This window comes from Nomascus leucogenys, chromosome 11, assembly GCF_006542625.1.
Source record: "Nomascus leucogenys isolate Asia chromosome 11, Asia_NLE_v1, whole genome shotgun sequence".
NCBI classification, from domain to species: Eukaryota; Metazoa; Chordata; class Mammalia; order Primates; family Hylobatidae; genus Nomascus; species Nomascus leucogenys.
The window spans coordinates 3,698,859-3,716,329 of NC_044391.1; the positions used below are offsets into that span (position 1 = coordinate 3,698,859).

General features: G+C 40.9%; 1 protein-coding gene across 13 annotated transcripts in view; it reads left to right on the forward strand.

Annotated features, from left to right (window-relative positions):
* PLCB4 (phospholipase C beta 4) overlaps positions 1-17,471 on the forward strand; it is a 410,467-nt gene that overhangs the window by 253,766 nt on the left and 139,230 nt on the right. For all 13 annotated transcript variants that reach the window (XM_030821965.1, XM_030821969.1, XM_030821962.1 and 10 more), the window contains 3 exons: positions 14,066-14,146; positions 14,963-15,022; positions 15,846-15,989. In XM_030821965.1, coding sequence (XP_030677825.1) covers positions 14,066-14,146; positions 14,963-15,022; positions 15,846-15,989 — 285 coding nt within the window. The remainder of the gene's footprint in view (positions 1-14,065; positions 14,147-14,962; positions 15,023-15,845; positions 15,990-17,471) is intronic.

Consider the following 17,471-nt stretch of genomic DNA (forward strand, 5'->3'; position numbering starts at 1 on the left):
ATGTGACCATGAGTCAGTCTTACACCCACCAAGCACTAAGCCACAGCTTCCTTGTTTGAAAAATGGGAGTGATAATACCTACCTCGCATTGCCATCATAAGGAATAAGTAAGATGGATTTTTTTAGAATGGAAGTCAGATTATGCCCTTCTTTTGGTTTAAACCTTTAATGGGTTTCTACCTCATTCCAAGTAATTTCCAAAGTTCCTTCTGTGTCCTGCAAGTCCCCTACATGACCTACCATTTCACTGTCCCATTGATATTCCCTGAGCATTCTAGGCACACTCTGACCTCAGGGCCTTTGCACTTGCTGTTCTCCCTCTGGACTGCTCTCCCCTGTACAGTCCTCTTGGTTCACTTCCTCACTTCATTCTGTTTCTGCTAAAATATCACATTCTCCAAGAGGCCTTCTTACTCACCTACACACACAGGCTCCTGACCCTTCTGGATGTTTTAATTGTTACATTTATCACTGCCTGATAACTTACCCTTTTTTGTTCATTGCCGAAATCCTTCTAGAAGATAAGCCCTGAGAGCAGACTTTGTTTCCTGCTGTATCCCCACCAGGGAATTAATTCATCACTCAACATATTTCATAGGTACCTACTATGATCCAGCAATTCCTTAGTTACTTATCTGAGACTGAAATTCGTTGATATTTGCATGGTTCCTAATTTTTAAGGAATTTTAAAGCCCCAAAGAACTGGAACTGAAAATGTCACTTTGGAATGTGGAGAAAGGTTAAGCCAGAGACACTATCTGTGGCAGCTATGGAGGTGTGTCGCTTAAGTCTCCCTTCAAGAGGCAGCTGCTCCAGGAGTCCCCTCATGGGACAGTTTTGCTGCAGGGGCTTCAGCACCCTCAAAATGTCCCTGCCTAGGCTGTACTGAACATGGCAAGCTGCTACAACCGGGCCTTTCCTGCCCAAGTGAGGCTCCTCTGGTGGGCGGTCTGTGCTCTGCAGCTGCATTCCAGCTGGCGATGTTCTCAGCTGTACTGCAAGCTGATTCAATCCCTCCCCAGTTCTCCCTGCTCCCTCCGCTCCTCTCTCAGGTGTTTGTCCTGAGGTCTGGTTTGGAGGCTCTGCCTCACTCGGCTTCTCTCGCCTTTCCCTTTCACAGGCATTTGCCCTAATGAATTGCTCACATTTCCAATTCTGTCTTGGGGGTTTGTTTCTAGATGGAGCAGCCCTTCCCTCAGGGTAAGAGGGCCTCAGGATAAGCCTTCAGGACTCTGCTGCCACTTCTTGAGGCTGACTCTAAGCTCACTGCAGAATTCTCTACGTGGTAGCAGTGGTTCTTGTGTGATGTTCCAGTAATTGCTGCACTTATTTTAGACACAATAAAAAGTGACAGAGCCAGCATTGACCCTAAGAGCCAGTGGGGACTGTGTATCTTCAAGGCCTAAATATAAGCTATTTCAGAAGACAAAAGTCCAACTGGAGTGATGTATCATGCAGCTCTTGTGGAAAAAAAAAAAGCATTTTCAAAAGCTGCATTATTTAAACGAGAAATGCATATATTTAAAGGGAAGTTCCATAAAAGTCATTTGAGATTCCTTTTCTTTCAATGACTGTATTCAGCATTGTCTATTATCTCCATATATCAATAGTTTAAAATATTTTTTCATAGACCTGCCTTTTCAGAAACATCTTCTATGTCACTGTATTTTTAATTACTTGCTCAGTGTAATTTATTATGCTGGAACTAATTGTGTTTTAATTAGAAATGCTTTGCTAAAGAGAAGAACTTATCAGTTTGCGGCGGTATTTCCGGTGCAACTACAAAGCACATCTCCTGTTTTTCTTAGGATTTTTTTTATGAGGAGACAGCCACATAATGTGTTTTTAATATTTGTTGTAAATGTTTATTAAGAATCCTGTTTACTTTCCTCCGTAACTCTAAGTCGTTCCTCTTTAATTTTTCCGTATTTTAGTTGCTAAGGCAACTGTTTTGACTACTGTGACAGTTTTCCTGCCCAAGAAAGTTACTTTGAGTGGCCACCCACTCCTCTTGAAAACACATTTTGCTTTCTCCTTCCTTCTGCATGCTGAGAGGTAGTTGTGGAATATTTTAGGAATAATTTCTTCACCTCTTTTCTGGCAAGAGTCAGGGAACCCTCCCAGAATCTGAGCATCCAGATTTTGCCTCACAGTCCCCACAGCAGAGACACTTCAGGGAGGGACAATGACAAACCTAGACAGATCCTGAGTGTTCAGCATTTCAAACTGGCCTGCCTTACAAATCAAGTCTCAAAGATTTAACATCTATATTGTCAAGTAAAAGATCAAGTGGGAATCCCTAGCTATTAGTGACCATAAAGTCAGTCCTTAGAAACAGTTTGGCCTCTCCCAGGTGGCTAATCTGGGCATTTCATTTCTCCCCCAGATTCAATCATAGTTAAGCTGATTAAATTCTCAAAGAACCAAGGATATTTCTGAGACCTTGTATCTAAGTTCTTTCAGGCTGCTATAACAAAATACCATACACTCGGCAGCTATAAACAACACATTTATCCCTCACAGTTCTGGAGGCTGCGATGCTTAAGATCAAGGTGCTGGTAGATTCGGTGTCTGATAAGAGCCCATTTCCCGATTCCAAGATGACACGTTCTCGCTGTGTCCTCACACGGTGGGTGAAAGGGGCAGCCGTCTCTCTGGATTCTTTTATAAGGGCACTAATCCCATTTATCTCCCAAAGGCCCCCACTTCCTAATTCCCTCACATTTGGGATTAGGATTTCAGCGTAGGAATGTTTGGTGGGGGAAAGCACAGACATTCAGACCATAGGACCTTGGTAAGCACCATCAGGCCAAATTTCATTTTATTTTTTAAATATATAATATGAGAGAACAGAAAAGATGGTGTACCTTCCTTTGTTGCTTTTCAGTAACCTTCATCAACTCTTCCAAGCCAGGTCGCTTAGAAAGTTGATGATGTTCTTTATTCCAGAGGTAAGAATAAAATGAAAGGGGTGGATTAAATCTTTCCACTTGACACCAAAATAAGCGTTCTCTGTATCTCACTGTCATTGCTGGAATGAGCACTTTAAATGCTTATGGTTGATTACTGAGGGAGAGACATTTTCATTTTTGTTCCTAATGGTTTTGAAATGGAAGATAGACAGCAGGTTTATCACCTTTAGAAGTTGCTGAATAACTCACTTCATTGCCCTCTTGCCATCTGAGAACGTGCTCTGTCGTGTCAGGGAGGCGCAGGGCAGAGTCTCCCCACCCAGGAATGACCTCTTCTGTTCACTATACCCCAACATGCCCTTGAAAAGGGGAGAAAATAAAAACTGTGTTGTGATGACTCGTCTGTGGCAGCAGCTTCTTGGCCTGATTGTAGACTGAGGCCAGCTTAGGCAGAGTGGGATGGAGGAGTTGGAGCAGGAACAAACACAAGCTGACCTCCTGTGCAGAAACCACGTTTTCAACGAGTCTAAGTCAATGCAGAGTTACAAACTCTGGGTATCCCTTATCTTAGCTTTGTATTCTAGACATGCACTAATACCATGGCTCTTTTTAAAGATCTGTGTAACAGAAATGGATTCCCTGTCAAAATGTATTTGTGGTTCTGCCTCATATTATATATTATCTTCATCCTCTTGGGTGACTTGCCTCACCTCAGTTAGGAACAGTTTTCTCATCTGTAAGGTAGGGATGGTGGTATTTACCTCATGTGTCTTTGGTGGTTAATAATAATCAGTACTAGCAACATTATAATGATTATTACTACTATGTTTTATATTAATAATCAATACTGGGCCAGGTACAGTGGCTCATGCTTATGATCCCAGTGCTTTGGGAGGCTGAGGCAGGAAGACTGCTTGAAGCCAGGAGTTCTAGTTCAGCCTGGACAACATAGCGAAACTCTGTACAAAAAAAATTTTTTTTTTTTTTAATTAGCCAGCCATGATGGTGAATGCCTGTAGTCCTAGCTACTCACGAGGCTGAGGCAGGAGGATTGCTTGAGCACAGGAATTTGAGGCTGCAGTGCTATGATTGTACCAGGAGTTTGAAGCTGGAGTACTATGATTGTACCACTGCACTCCAGCCCGGATGACAGCAAAATTCTGTCTCTTAAAAAAAATCAATACTGGCCGGGTGTGGTGGCTCACGCCTGTAGTCTCAGCACTTTGGGTGGCTGAGGTGGGTGGATCATGAGGTCAGGAGATCGAGACCATCTTGGCTAACACAGACAAACCCCATCTCTACTAAAAATACAAAAAATTAGCCAGACGTGGTGGTGGGCACCTGTAGTTCCAGCTACTCGGGAGGCTGAGGCAGGAGTGTGGCGTGAACCCAGGAGGCAGAGGTTGCAGTGAGCTGGGATCGTGCCACTGCACTCCAGCCTGGGCGACAGAGCGAGACTTCATCTTGAAAAAAAAATAATAAAACAAAATTAAAAAATCAATACTAATTTACTTAGTTCAGACTATGTGTCAAGCACTCTAATGCCCAGAAATAACCTGTGAGATAGGTATTGTGGTTGATGTTGTTGTCTCCGTTTTTAGAGATGAAGAAATGAATAACCACATTTGGATCAGGTTCGTCTAAAACCCTAAAGCCTATGTAAAATACCCAATTGTTTCTGCTGCTGGTGAGTTGGTTTTTATGCTTCCATGTGTCTCTCACCTTCCACAGGAAGCTGTAATGTGAAATATGTACCACCAGATAAAATAATGGAAGAGAGATTTAGACTGAAGGGAAAAAAGTAAACAAGGGAGAGTACATCAAATGAGGGGTAAATTTAGCAGGCAGCAACTCTACAAGCAGCAAAAATGATCTGTAAAGTTGAAAGAGGTGAGCCTCAGATTTGCTTCTGGTGTTCCTGGTGGCTAAAGCAATGTCGAAAACACAAGTTGTTGTAGGGTTCACAGTGTCCATTAGATTGTAAGGAAAGCAACAGGTCAGTAGGAACAGAGTTTTTCCGGGTCCTAGGATCTGAGAAAAAATTCTTACAGAATTCTTACAAAATACACTCCCCCATAAAAAACTGAAATACGTACAGAATGTTTCAGTAGTACAGTTGTTCAGTTATCTATGTGGTAGGATTCACGGGGAATCCATAAGAAATGCAGTAATTAAAACCAAAACACTTCTGAAGCCCATTTGACCCTTCATGATGATTACTGGCATCAGTGACAAGGAGAATAGCAGAGGCTTCTTCAGGTGTGACTGCTGAGCGGTTACCTGGGCCCACTCCTGAACAGTGTCAGTCTTTCATGTGTCAGCCTCAAAGCAGGTGTAGCATATTGTTCAAAACACTTCATCTGCATGCCTCAATGTCCTCACCTGTAAAATAGGTATAAATAGTGAAGCAGCGTTGTTTGTCTGGGGTAATATCCGAGGTTCGTTGTCCCACAGCCGTGGAAAACTAGGACGTGGACACACCAGAGTGAGGTTAAGAGTGGAAGTTTAATAGACAAAAGAAGGAGAAGAGCTCTCTGCACAGAAAGGGGTCCTGGAGAAAATGGGTTGCCACTTCCGCAGTGAAATGCAGAAAGTTTAATAAATGAACTTAAGGAGGGGGTGTGTGATTGACACGGGATGAAAGATCGGTTGAACGAGGCGTGCCATTTGCAAGTGTGCAAAGAAGCTGGCCACTCCACCCTAATCTTTTATTATGCAGATGGGTACTCTAGCTGGCTGGTGTCATGTTGTCTGGTCCTTGCTGTGCACGTGATGACAAAGAAAAGGGAAGATGGAGCCTCCGTGTTGAACATACCTGGCTTCCAGGTAGCCTTCTCTTGACGCAGCTGCCGGCATTCACCTGCACAAGCTTCCAGCTTGTTTATCTATGTCTGAAGCTCGGTTTTTCAGGCTGCTCTTTGTTAGAAAAGAAATGATTTGGGGGATACTTTTATTAAAAGGGAAGCCTTGCCGAAGACTCCTTGTTCCCGCACTATCTGCCTAATAATTTCTTTATAGCTCCTATATCAATAATAAAAATGGCACCTCCCTTATAGGAATGTTGGGAGGATAATAAGTTAATGTACAGAAAGTACTTAGAGCGTTGCCTGGCTCTTAGGAAGCACTGTGTATGTTACCTAGCAATAGTAGGCATATTACTAGGTGCCACAGGCCTTTTGAATTGGTCATCAGGAGACTAGACCAGCATCTCCCTGTTGGATTCCAGCTGAGCATCAGTTTACTGATGGAAGGGGGAAAGGTCTATATTTAACAACTTAACCCAATAGGAAGGTCTGTCCAAAGAATCAAAGGCCATCAAAAGGAATGCAGGAGCTACATATGCTGTTATTTTGTCTGACAGATTTTTTCACAAGGTAATACTTGTAATGCATAGCAAGGGGTCTGTGATGGAGCAGCCACAGCCCTGTCCTCTGGCTCCTCATGTGGAACGTGAACTGAGAGGCCCAGTGTCCTTTATCTCCTGAGATCTTAAAGCAGATGGGAGAGGCACAAATGGAATGAACATTCTATATCCTTCCAAGGAAGAGACCAAGCTCATGAGGGTAAAAGCAACTTAATAAAGACCCATGCCCATCTATTACATCAGTCCATAAATCATTCTGATGGCAGGATGTCATCACTGAGGGCTTTAGTTTAACTTGAAAAAGATAAAAATTTGTGATTCTGAGAGAGGAAGTGTTTGTGCAGAATCACAAAGGATCTGCTAGGTATGAAGCTTAAAGGATTTCCCTGGAATAAGGAGGGGAAATAAATAAGCCATAAAGCATCTGTTGGGCTCTGAGCTTTCAGGATCTGATAGAAAGCAGGATCTCTTGGTTAATTCTAAACCAGACTCCACCTGCTTTCCCAGTCTGAAGGCCACACCCATCATTCTCCCTGGTTTGTGAGGTCTCTTTGGTGGTAGTCACGCGTAATGTGATTTAAATTGGATGAGATCCCTTATGGCCTCTTCCTCAGACTCCTCTTTGTTTCTCTCCAACCTTGACAAGGTCTTTTTAACTTCCTCTCCATTCTTATCAAACCAGGAAGCAAGGAGGGTGAGTCTCATGTGTACCTAGTGGAGTCTACCTAGGCAGTGTTCGTTTATTGACCGTCCAACAATCTTCTGGCGGTAGGCCGAGGGGCCCTGCTTGGTCAAGGTTGCCTGAGTCGGACAAGCATGGGCTTTGGAATCAGAGAAGCTGGCTTGAATTTCAGGTTTGTTACTATTTGACTGTGGCTTTGAAGAATTTAGTTTCCTCTGAACCTTTTTCCCCGCTTCTCTCTGAAACCGCCTTGGCCAATATGGTAACCACTAACCACATTGCGGCTTGTTTAAATGAAAAATTAATTACAATAAAAAATTCAGCAGCTTGGTTGCATTACCCACATTTCAAGTGCTCCCTGTGGCTCATGGTGAATATATTGGGCAGAACCCATCTGGCACATTTCCATCATCACAGTAAATCCGTTGGACAATGTTGAGCTAGTCTAAAACCTTGCAGAGTTATCATAAGATTTATGTGAGATCGTATTTGTGAAATGCCTCACACGAGAGCCCTAAAATGGTAGCTGTTTTCTCATAAGTGTGACCATTTAGTCAGCATTTACCTTGTCCCAGGTACTTAGACATTCTCGATAGTAATTCTTTGAAAGCCCTGTGAGTCAGTATCAGTTTTCCCAGTTTACAGCTAGGAAAAGTGGAATATGGCAAGGTTAAGCAGAATAACTGCAAAATTCTCCAGCAGTTGCCTGGTGAGGAGGCTGACATGCAAATCCAGGAACCAATCACTACAAGGCCTGGAATAGTTTACTATTCCACTTTATTTTTCTTCTCTTTGCCCAGATTTCTCATCCTATTTTGAAAGTGATTTCTTCAAGGTGTTCCTGTCCCTTTCCACTGTGGACTGCCACCTCTTCTGAAGGTCTTCTTTCCCAGAAAACACAGTTTCGTGATGGAATGTGAACGCCTACTCCATTTCACATTTCTCTGCGTCCTAATGTATCTGTCCAGTGACAAACACAGAAAAGCCCCTGGCCAACTCATGTTTAAATAAGGTAGAGTTAAAGCTTTTACGATCTGGTCTGAAATAGCTGTCCCTAGCTGTTAATAAGACTTGACTACGCCCTATTTGAAGGCGCCAACTCCACAGTATAAAGATACAGACATTTGCAGTCAACTTGGGAAGTGATGGTAAGAGAGAGGGCAAGAGAGAAAGGGTAAGAAATAACTGCAACTCACAATTAAAATAAAATCAACTACCACTTAGCTGTATCCCCATCCAAGGAATTGCCTCCACTTCAATCAGAGTATTTGGCCTGCCAAGCTCTTTGACATTCCTTATGAGGGGATTAAACTTTATTGAATAGAATCACTTTAAAAATTGAAATAAAGGAAAAAATTTTAATGTTAGTTGATTTGAAAGTAACTTGAATCTTTGAAAGATAGGTTGTGATATTGATTAATGTTGAAACAGCATGTGTGGGAGAAATATACTAAAAATAACACACAAGCGAAAAACATACTCTATCTTTGATAAGAGAGGGAAGTGTCTCTGTAAGCCTGTAGTGGCACAAACCCCTCAGAGCGGGGATCTCTGAGCCAGAAGTAGCTTCTAGCAATAGTGATCTCCAGCAAAAGTGATTCTAGACTCTCAGAGTGCCCTCTGGCCTCTGCTTAAGTAGTTTCACAAAAGGTGTTCCTGTCCCTTTCTAGCCTTGCTCTCTAATGGCCTAAGGAAAGAGTTGGGCTGGATGAGCTAACATGTCCTTGAGCTCTAAGGTGTGACTGATGAATTTTAACTAATATGAGAATTAAAATTCTGCCCGCCCCCTCAGGAAGTTCTCTTATGGTTTGTTTCTTTACCAGAAAATTCTGTTACCATTTAACTGCAAAACAAATAGATTCACAGAGGAGAAATGTTCCAGCTTTCTTTTATGATCTCCCCTGCAGTGCCCAGATCTGGAGGAGGATTTTTCTGACAATGGGACTTCACAATAGCCTGGCCTCAATCTGGTCAGGGAGTCATAGCCCACTTTCAGGTCGGGAGGGATTCAGGTGAAATTTAAAACTGCTGTTAGGGAAAAAAAAAAAAAAAAAAAAAGAGATGATGTGTCTTTACTCACCAGAGGGTAGAGTTATTATGTTTGTTAGTAGGAGGTGATGAGAAACCAAATTAGATTGTGTTTTAGTTCCTTTCAGCTGTTTACCTCTCATCCCTCAGATTTGCTCTCTGATTTTTCATGGGTGGTTTGAAGCATTTGGTCCCAGAACCTTTCAGCCACAGTTGATGAGCTGATTGTGGGTTTTGTCGTGAGCCTGGTCTTTAGTGTCAGCTGGGTTTCATTCTAAGATCCTGGAGAATTTCTATTCTGATAGTTGCTTCTCTTAACAACTGATATGTTTTTATTTTATGAGCTGGATGGGCACCTGGTAAATATTTTTTTCCCTTTTTTGCTTTTGTTGCTAGGGAGCCCAGAGCCAAGTTGCTATCCTGTTATAACTTTGTAGGACCTTATGACAGGCATTTCTGAGAGCTGCCTTTTACTCTGGCCTTAGTTTACTATTCCACTTTATTTTTCTTCTCTTTGCCCAGATTTCTCATCCTATTTTGAAAATGATTTCTTCACAGTGTCAAACAGTGCTCCTGGTTCAATAGGAATTCCCAGGAGGTGCCTCAAAGTCACCCCCAACCTCGAAGATGAGTTTGTATGCATTACAAAAAGGGGCTCCTGCCTTTAGGCAGACGGCCTCAACCAGTGCCCTTGTAATTGCACTTCTATCCTTGGCAGTCTTCCAAGGACTTCCTTGATGGGTTCTGGGCCTGGTGCAGCCACCTCAATTTGAGCAACTTCTTGTTTATTTGTTTTACATATTGGCCTGCTGCAACATCTTTTATTTAAAAAAAAATTCATTTGTTCTTCATTTTTAAGTTAATTTGTTAGTTTTATGGTGCTTTTGATGTGCTAGGTGCTAGAACACAAAGGTAAACAAGACTGCTTCAAGGACTCTGCCCTCTTGGAGGTTGTTGCATTCTGGTGTGGGAGCCAGTCAGTAAATCAAGGATCAGGGAGAGCCTCTCTGAGGAGGGGATAATGAAGACAAGGTCTGTAGAATGAAGAGGAGCCTGATGCACCAAGGGCAGGAGAAAGAGACTTCTGAGCAAGAGGAACTGCAAGTGCAAAGGCCCTGATGCTAGAGAGAGCTTGAGGGGTTGCAGGAAAAGAGTTCTTATGGTTGTGAACAAGAAATAGAAGGAAGAACAGAGAGTGGCAAGAGATAAGATTTGAAGGACCCAGATCGTTCAGGACCTTTTCAGCCATGGTAAGGAGTTGGGATTTTATCCTAAATATAATAGGAATCCATTGAATGGTTTTAATAAATTGATTCAAAGTTTAAAGACTCAATCTGGCTCCTATGGGCAGCAGAAAAAGCAGAAGTGAGAAGATCAATCCATGGGAGAGATAATATTGGTTTGGGCCAAGGTGGGTGCTGATGGAGAGGGAGTAAAGTGGGTGTATATTCGAAATATTATAGAAGTAGACTTGCTACTGAAAGTGAGAGGAATAGATGAGGGAAAATTAAGGATGACTCTTAGTTTCAATAAGTGACCAGATGCCAGTACTGTGATGGAGAAACTTGGAGAGAGGGGAGAGAATAAAGAATTCAGTTATGGACATACTTATTTCAAGACATCCTAGTGGAGATGTCAAATAGCAAATATTTGAACTCACAGAGGAGAGGATGGGGCTGCTCTTACAGATTTGAGAGTCATCAGGAAATAGATGATATTGTAGACACAAGATTGAATGAAATCTAGGAACACAGTGGAAATGAGAATTCCCAGAACCAAGTCCTGGGGACTATGTAAAAGTTGAGCACAGAAGGAAAAGGCGGGAAATTAGACTAAGGTAATGGAGCACAACCAGGATTGGAGAGTGTTTCAAGAAGGAAGGAATAATCAACTTCTCAGAGATCAAATCAGGTGAGAAAAGGAAGGGGTGCACTCTTATTTTGCAGCATGCTGGACTGGCCAGAGAAGTTTTAGAGGGTGATAGAAATGGAAGCCAGTTAGAGTTGCTCAGATGGTATGAAGAGAGGTAATGGAAACAGTGAGTATTTCCAAGATATTATGTCCTGAAGAGGATCAGGGACATGGGGTAGTAAGTGGAAGTAGGAACAGCTAGAAGACATTTGTGTGCTGATGGGAATGATCTAGTAAAGAAAAAGAACAAACCTGATGTGTGTTAGGTGGTGAAAAATGAAGGATTGAAATGCTTGTGTAGGTGAAAGAAGACTGAATCCAGAGCAGATGCTGGGGGGTTGACCTTTGACAGGGGAAAACATGCTTTACTGGGGGAAAGAAAGAGAATTGTGTCCACCTGCTGGCTTTTCCTTACTAGATGAAACACTGTAATTGGCTGAATGTGAACGGGTTTCAAAAAAGCAGTGGACTCATCCTCTCAAAGAGTAAGTAACCACTGAGAAGGAAATATAAGATTGAACGTCACTGTTGACTATCCATTTGGGGTTTATAATCTTGAATTTAAACTAAAGCCAGACAGTTCCATTTTGTGATTTTCACCACCAAGTTTGGTGATAAAATATGCATAAAATAGACTTTGTTTTTTGGCCAAGAAAACATTAAATGAGACATGGAAGTTGTGAACCACCTGTGAGGAAGTGATTGCAATATTGGGCTGCTTTGGAAATAAGCTAGATAAGGATAGAAGTAAATGGAGGAGGGAACTGGTGGGTAGTGAGAGATTGGCAGGGATAATCAAAAGGGATATTTGACTTTGTAAAGAAGTGAAATATAGGATGGGAGAACTGTAGAGCTAAGGGCTAGAAGGACCAGATGGAATTCCAAGAGTGAGATATTAGGAATTGAAATGCCCAGGTGGTAATGGCAAGCTCTAGGGGTACTCAGGGGGGAAGGAAGGAAAGAATTTTGTATTTAAGGAGGCCAAGGAAGTGAAAGTTCACTCTCAAAATAAATTGGAAACCCATTCTTATTTATTATTTGTATTTCATGAATCATCTCAAATCCTTACTTGGAATTAGGTGATAGGGTACACATAAGTAATGATAGTGGCTGATTTGTCGTGGACCTACTCTGTAAACACCATTTTAGGATGTACTTTTGGACAATGTGTACCAAAATTCTTCATTACCATCAGGATATTGGTTGGGATATATTTGGAAATGGGCTAATTCTCATGTCTTGATTAGTTGATAATTCTCATTTTTTTAGTCAGTAACAACATAAGACCTGCCGTGGCCTTTTGGGTAATAGCTAATGCCTTTTAGGCGGCACACAAGACCCTTGCAATGAAACAACTCTTCTATACATGTCCCATCACACCCCCTGTCATTCTATTGAGGTGTTCTAGCCACACCAAACAAATATCTAATGTGAGGTCAATAGCTGCTCACTCTGCCTGGCATGAAGATTCATCTAAAGTATCAACTTCTGGGTTAAGCCTTTTCTAAAAGGTTGAACTGTCCAAAAAATGCCATTTTGAAGGGTCAAAAAATGTCATATACTGGCGCTTTCATATTGTTAATAATTTGCTACCACTATTACAAGTCTGAACCATGTGTTATTGATAGAGCTATTACTTGCTGAACTGGAATTCTGTGTTATGTGCTTTATGTTCACCATCTCATTTAATTCCAGCAATAAACCCAAAAGGTAGGTGGAACTACTTCCACTTGTTAGACAAGGATTCTGAAATTTAGAAAGGGTCTTTCTGGGAGAGAGTACATAACAAATGGTGGAACTGGGTTTTGACTCCAAAAGCAAAGATTATACCATGCCCTTTCCTTTGATCTTATTCATGGCAATGACAGCAGTACAGAGCACACGCCTGATACAGAGTTGGAATACATAAATACATGCAGTAATACTTCTTCTGCCAGAAAACTACCCAAATTGAAGGCTGCTTTGTTCCTAGAACTACTTCATGATGGCCTAGTGTCTTGGCATTGGATTTACCTTGATAAATATTTGTTCCCCTGTAATTTAGAAAGATAAATTTTAACAGGTGAAACTAAGAGTCTGAACAGCCCTTAAAACCTTAATCCTATAATTACTATTTATTTGTTTTAAGGCACTGCCTTAATCCATGTTTGCCAGACAGATTCCTAATTGCTGGCATTGAAATGATCTAGGAAGCCAGTTTCTTCAGCTCATGAAAGGAACATGTAGACTTGTTGAAGTGTGGGTGCTAAGTATTGGTGTAATGCAGTCAGAGGGCACAGGACATCTATGTTCATTTCCTAAATGCCCTTTTTCTTTCATTGACATGGATTTTCCCTCTCATTCCTAAGCACAGTGGTGCTCTAATAAGACAAGAAGTCAGTTGGCAAGTGTAACACAGATGCTGTCATGCCTTGAATTTGGCTAATATTCCTTCTTTATTCAAACGTGTTTCTGTGGCTTTCCCTGAGTTTCTGGTGTCAAAGTTCAAAGCAATGGTTGTCAAACTTTCGTGTGTGTCCGAATCTTCTAGAGGGCTTGTTGGAACACAGATTGCTGGGTCACATCCCCCCAGACTCTGACTCAGTCCATCTGGACTGGGGCCCCATATTCTGCAATTCAGTAAAGCTCCCAGCTGATGTTGATGCTGCTGGTCTGGCGACTACACTTTAGCTCTAGGGGCTGTTCAAGACCTGCTTTACAGGACACCAAATGAGGTTAGATAAAAAAGAAAAAATCTCAGCAAATATCTGAATGCTAGATTTTACAGACAAAAAAAAAAAAAAGAAAGAAAAAAACACAAAACAAAAACCAGTGACTTAAAAAATAATGTATCTCCTGATTTTTGACATCAGTGGGCTAGAACTTGGGAATCCTTCTTCCAAGATATTAAGGAAACTTTCTTCTCTATGACTTTCATGCTTTCACTCAGTATGCTTTGTTCTTAAACCTGTCCTAGAGCAAGATGTTTTATTAAATTGATCAGTCTTACAATACAAAATTGAAAGCAAAGAGTTTTCAAAATGAAAACATTCCATAATACAATAAGAATTGTGGATATTAGATACAAAAGAGTGATTTCTAATTTGTTTAGAAGCTCAGCAATATTTTCATTTTTATTAGACTCAAAATGGTATGAGTCATGAAGATCAACACATTTCTTTTTGACAGGAATCCTTTGTGTTTGAACCCAACTGCCTCTTCAAAGTGGATGAGTTTGGCTTCTTTCTGACATGGAAAAGTGAAGGCAAGGTATGGCCCAAGAACAGCAAGTTGTTCTTTCTGCTTTGTGGTTTAAGCTATTTTGTTTCTCTACAAGTAGGCTGAGCGCTGTTGATGAACCCTACCCTTATTCATTCATTCAAGATTTTTAAAAATGTGCCTACATGTGCCAGGCATTGAAGTATACAGTGATGATTAAGGACATTATCCTCATAGATTCCAGTCTAGGAGCAAAGTCAGGCATTAAAAAATAAGTTACAAGTCATTGAATGTTGTGAAAGAGAACACTGGATTGTCAAAGAGCTTAATTTAATCTTGGGAGTTAGAAAGAAATCTGCCAGAAGAAGAGATGCTCAAGCTGAAATCTAAAAGGTACATTAAAAGTGTGTTCATCTCATTATACCCTGGGACTTAATTCGATGTATGGTACAGTGTCCACATTTAATGAACAATTGAGCTGAATTTAAGAAAAGAATTAAAGTTATATAAAAATTAGCATTTTTCTCACATTTCATGTACACACATATGTTTAATGATTATTAACAATGTTTTATATATAAAAGTAACAGATTTTAGAAACATTTTTATATTCAGCATTGCACATATATATGTGTGTATATATATGTGTGTGTGTATATATATATATATATGTGTGAAATGGAATACTTGGGGTCTTGATTATTTCTGATTATTTGCAATAATTATTGTTACATGGTTTTAATTCCCTCTTCAACCTGACTGTAATCAGCACTGCCTTCATCATCAGAAAATTTGCCAAGCACTTTGCCTGTATCATAGATATGGCATAATTTAAGCTCATTGCTGTGTTGTATTCTCTCTCTTCAGGAAGGACAGGTGCTAGAATGCTCCCTCATCAACAGTATTCGGTCGGGAGCCATACCAAAGGTACCTGTGATTGGTGTTTGCTTTTTCTAAACATGGATTTACTTATATTGGAAATGGCCATGGCTTCTAGAGATAAAAAAACTCACTCTTTGTATCCAGGCTACTTAAAACATTTGATCTCAGTTTTGAGAATAACGTGGTTGCTGGTTGTAGTAATGCCACATTTATTCACATGAAACCTCTGTGACTCTCCTCTGGTGAGAGAGAGGCTTTGTGGACAAGCAGACCCTAATAAAATACTTTTCTATCCAATTGCCATATTCCAGGTCCTCCGATAACTACAATCAAAACTCTAAACAAAGACCCTCACATCTAGTTTCTAAATCAAAAATTTTAGGCCAGGCACAGTAGCTCACACCTCCCAGCACTTTGGAAGGCAGAGGGAGGCAGATCCCTTGAGCCCAGGAGTTTGAGACCAGCCTGGGCAACATAGTGCAACCCTGTCTCTACAAAAATTACAAAAATTAGGGTGTGTTAGCATGTGCCTGTAACTACTCAGGAGGCTGCGGTGGGAGGATCCATTGAGCCAGGGAGGCAGGTGTTGCAGTGAGCTGAGAATGCACCACTGTTCACCAGCCTGGGTGACAGAGCAGAGACTCCGTACCTCCCCCAACCAAAAAATTTGTAATACCTTTCTTATCAGTTGATTTCAAGGAATATATAGTGTTACAAATTTCACCTGTACAGGTTTTAGAATAATGCTAGGTGTCTGGGCCCTTATGTTTATTTTTACATTAAATGTGGTTTCTTTTTACCAAGTTTCTTCCTCCATGCTCTGTGATGTAACTTGTTTTTTTTTTTCTATCTGTGTACCTCTATACAGGATCCCAAAATCTTGGCTGCTCTTGAAGCTGTTGGAAAATCAGAAAATGATCTGGAAGGGCGGATAGTTTGTGTCTGCAGTGGCACAGATCTAGTGAACATTAGTTTTACCTACATGGTGGCTGAAAATCCAGAAGTAACTAAGGTAGCTTCAGTTAAATGGCCTCCTTCTCTTCCCCCCTCCCATGTATATATGTTGTGTGTTTAATTTTATGTGTGCTATATTTTTATATACTTAAATTGTATGATAATTTAAAAGTTAGCTTTTCTTTGCTGACTTGTTTCTGTAGAAAAATCAGCAAGTGAAATACCCTTTTAGCATGTCACTCCTGTGGGCCAACAACCCAAATACCTACTATGATATGTTGTAGGGATACTAGTCCAGCACTTCTCCAACTTGAATGTATACCAGAATCCCCTAAGCTCTTGTTAAAATGCAGATTCTGATTCAATAGGTCTGAGGTGGGAACAAGATTCTCCTTTTCCAACAAACTCCCAGGTGGCATGGATACTACTCATCTGACAACTACAGTTTGAGTGACAAAGGTGTAGGTCAGTACCACTCAGTAGAAATGCAACGTGAGCCACATATATAATTTAAATTGTTCTTGTGGTTGTGTTTTAGAAGTAAAAAGATACAGGTGAAATTAATGTTAATAAAATATTTTATTTAACCCAGTAGACCTAAAATATTGTCATTTTAATAGGAGATCAATATAAAATTTATTAGTGACATATTTTAAATTCTTTTGCTCATACTAAGTCTTAGAAATCTGATGTGTATTTTCAAATCAGACTAACCACGTTTTAGGTGTTCAGTAGCTGCATATGGCTAATGGCCACCATGCTGGGTGGGCAGCGCGGGTCTGGATGGTTAAGAAATCCAAACTCCCCCTCCCAATAAGTTATTAAAATACTGGGTTAAGATCAGTCTTTTAATGCCATATCCAACATACCATTGCCCTGGCAAGTGAGTCTCAAAGAGACTTCTCAAAGAAGTAGAAAGCCTCTTAAATATTTTTTCTGCTAATCATGTGTTTACAGGGTGATTTTACCTCTGTACAGAGCTCCCATTATCTTTCTGTAACGTGTGTGAAAAGGACTCAGCCTTCACTTTCCATGGCAGAGACACGGGTTTGGGGGAATGGGGAGGCATTTTGTCTTCTCATTAACCCTATAATTGGAAACTCAGTGTAGGTTGAATGAGAGAGGGTTCCTACAAGTGGAAACTCAGTGTAGGTTGAATTTCTAATATCATTAGAAATATTGAATTTTAGAGCTAAAAGGAAATGTACAGGGAAGATCATTTGAGGGCACTGAGATTACAAAACTTAACCATGAATCCAGAGATAACTTATGGCAGAATTGAGTTCTGTTGACCCCTAAACCATCAAAGCTCTATTACCCTCACTCACAAAGTATGGTCCACATTCCGGAAGTACAGACTCCTCCTAGGAGCTTGTTACACATTTGAGTCTCAGGCCCACCCAGATGTTCTGATCCTGAATCTTCATTTTTGACAAGACTCTCCAGGTGACTCAGAGGTGTGGTGAAGTTTGAGAACTCCTGGTTTATAGCTCTGGAGGCAGAAATGGATGCTCGACGTCACATAAGAGTGTTTGGTTCT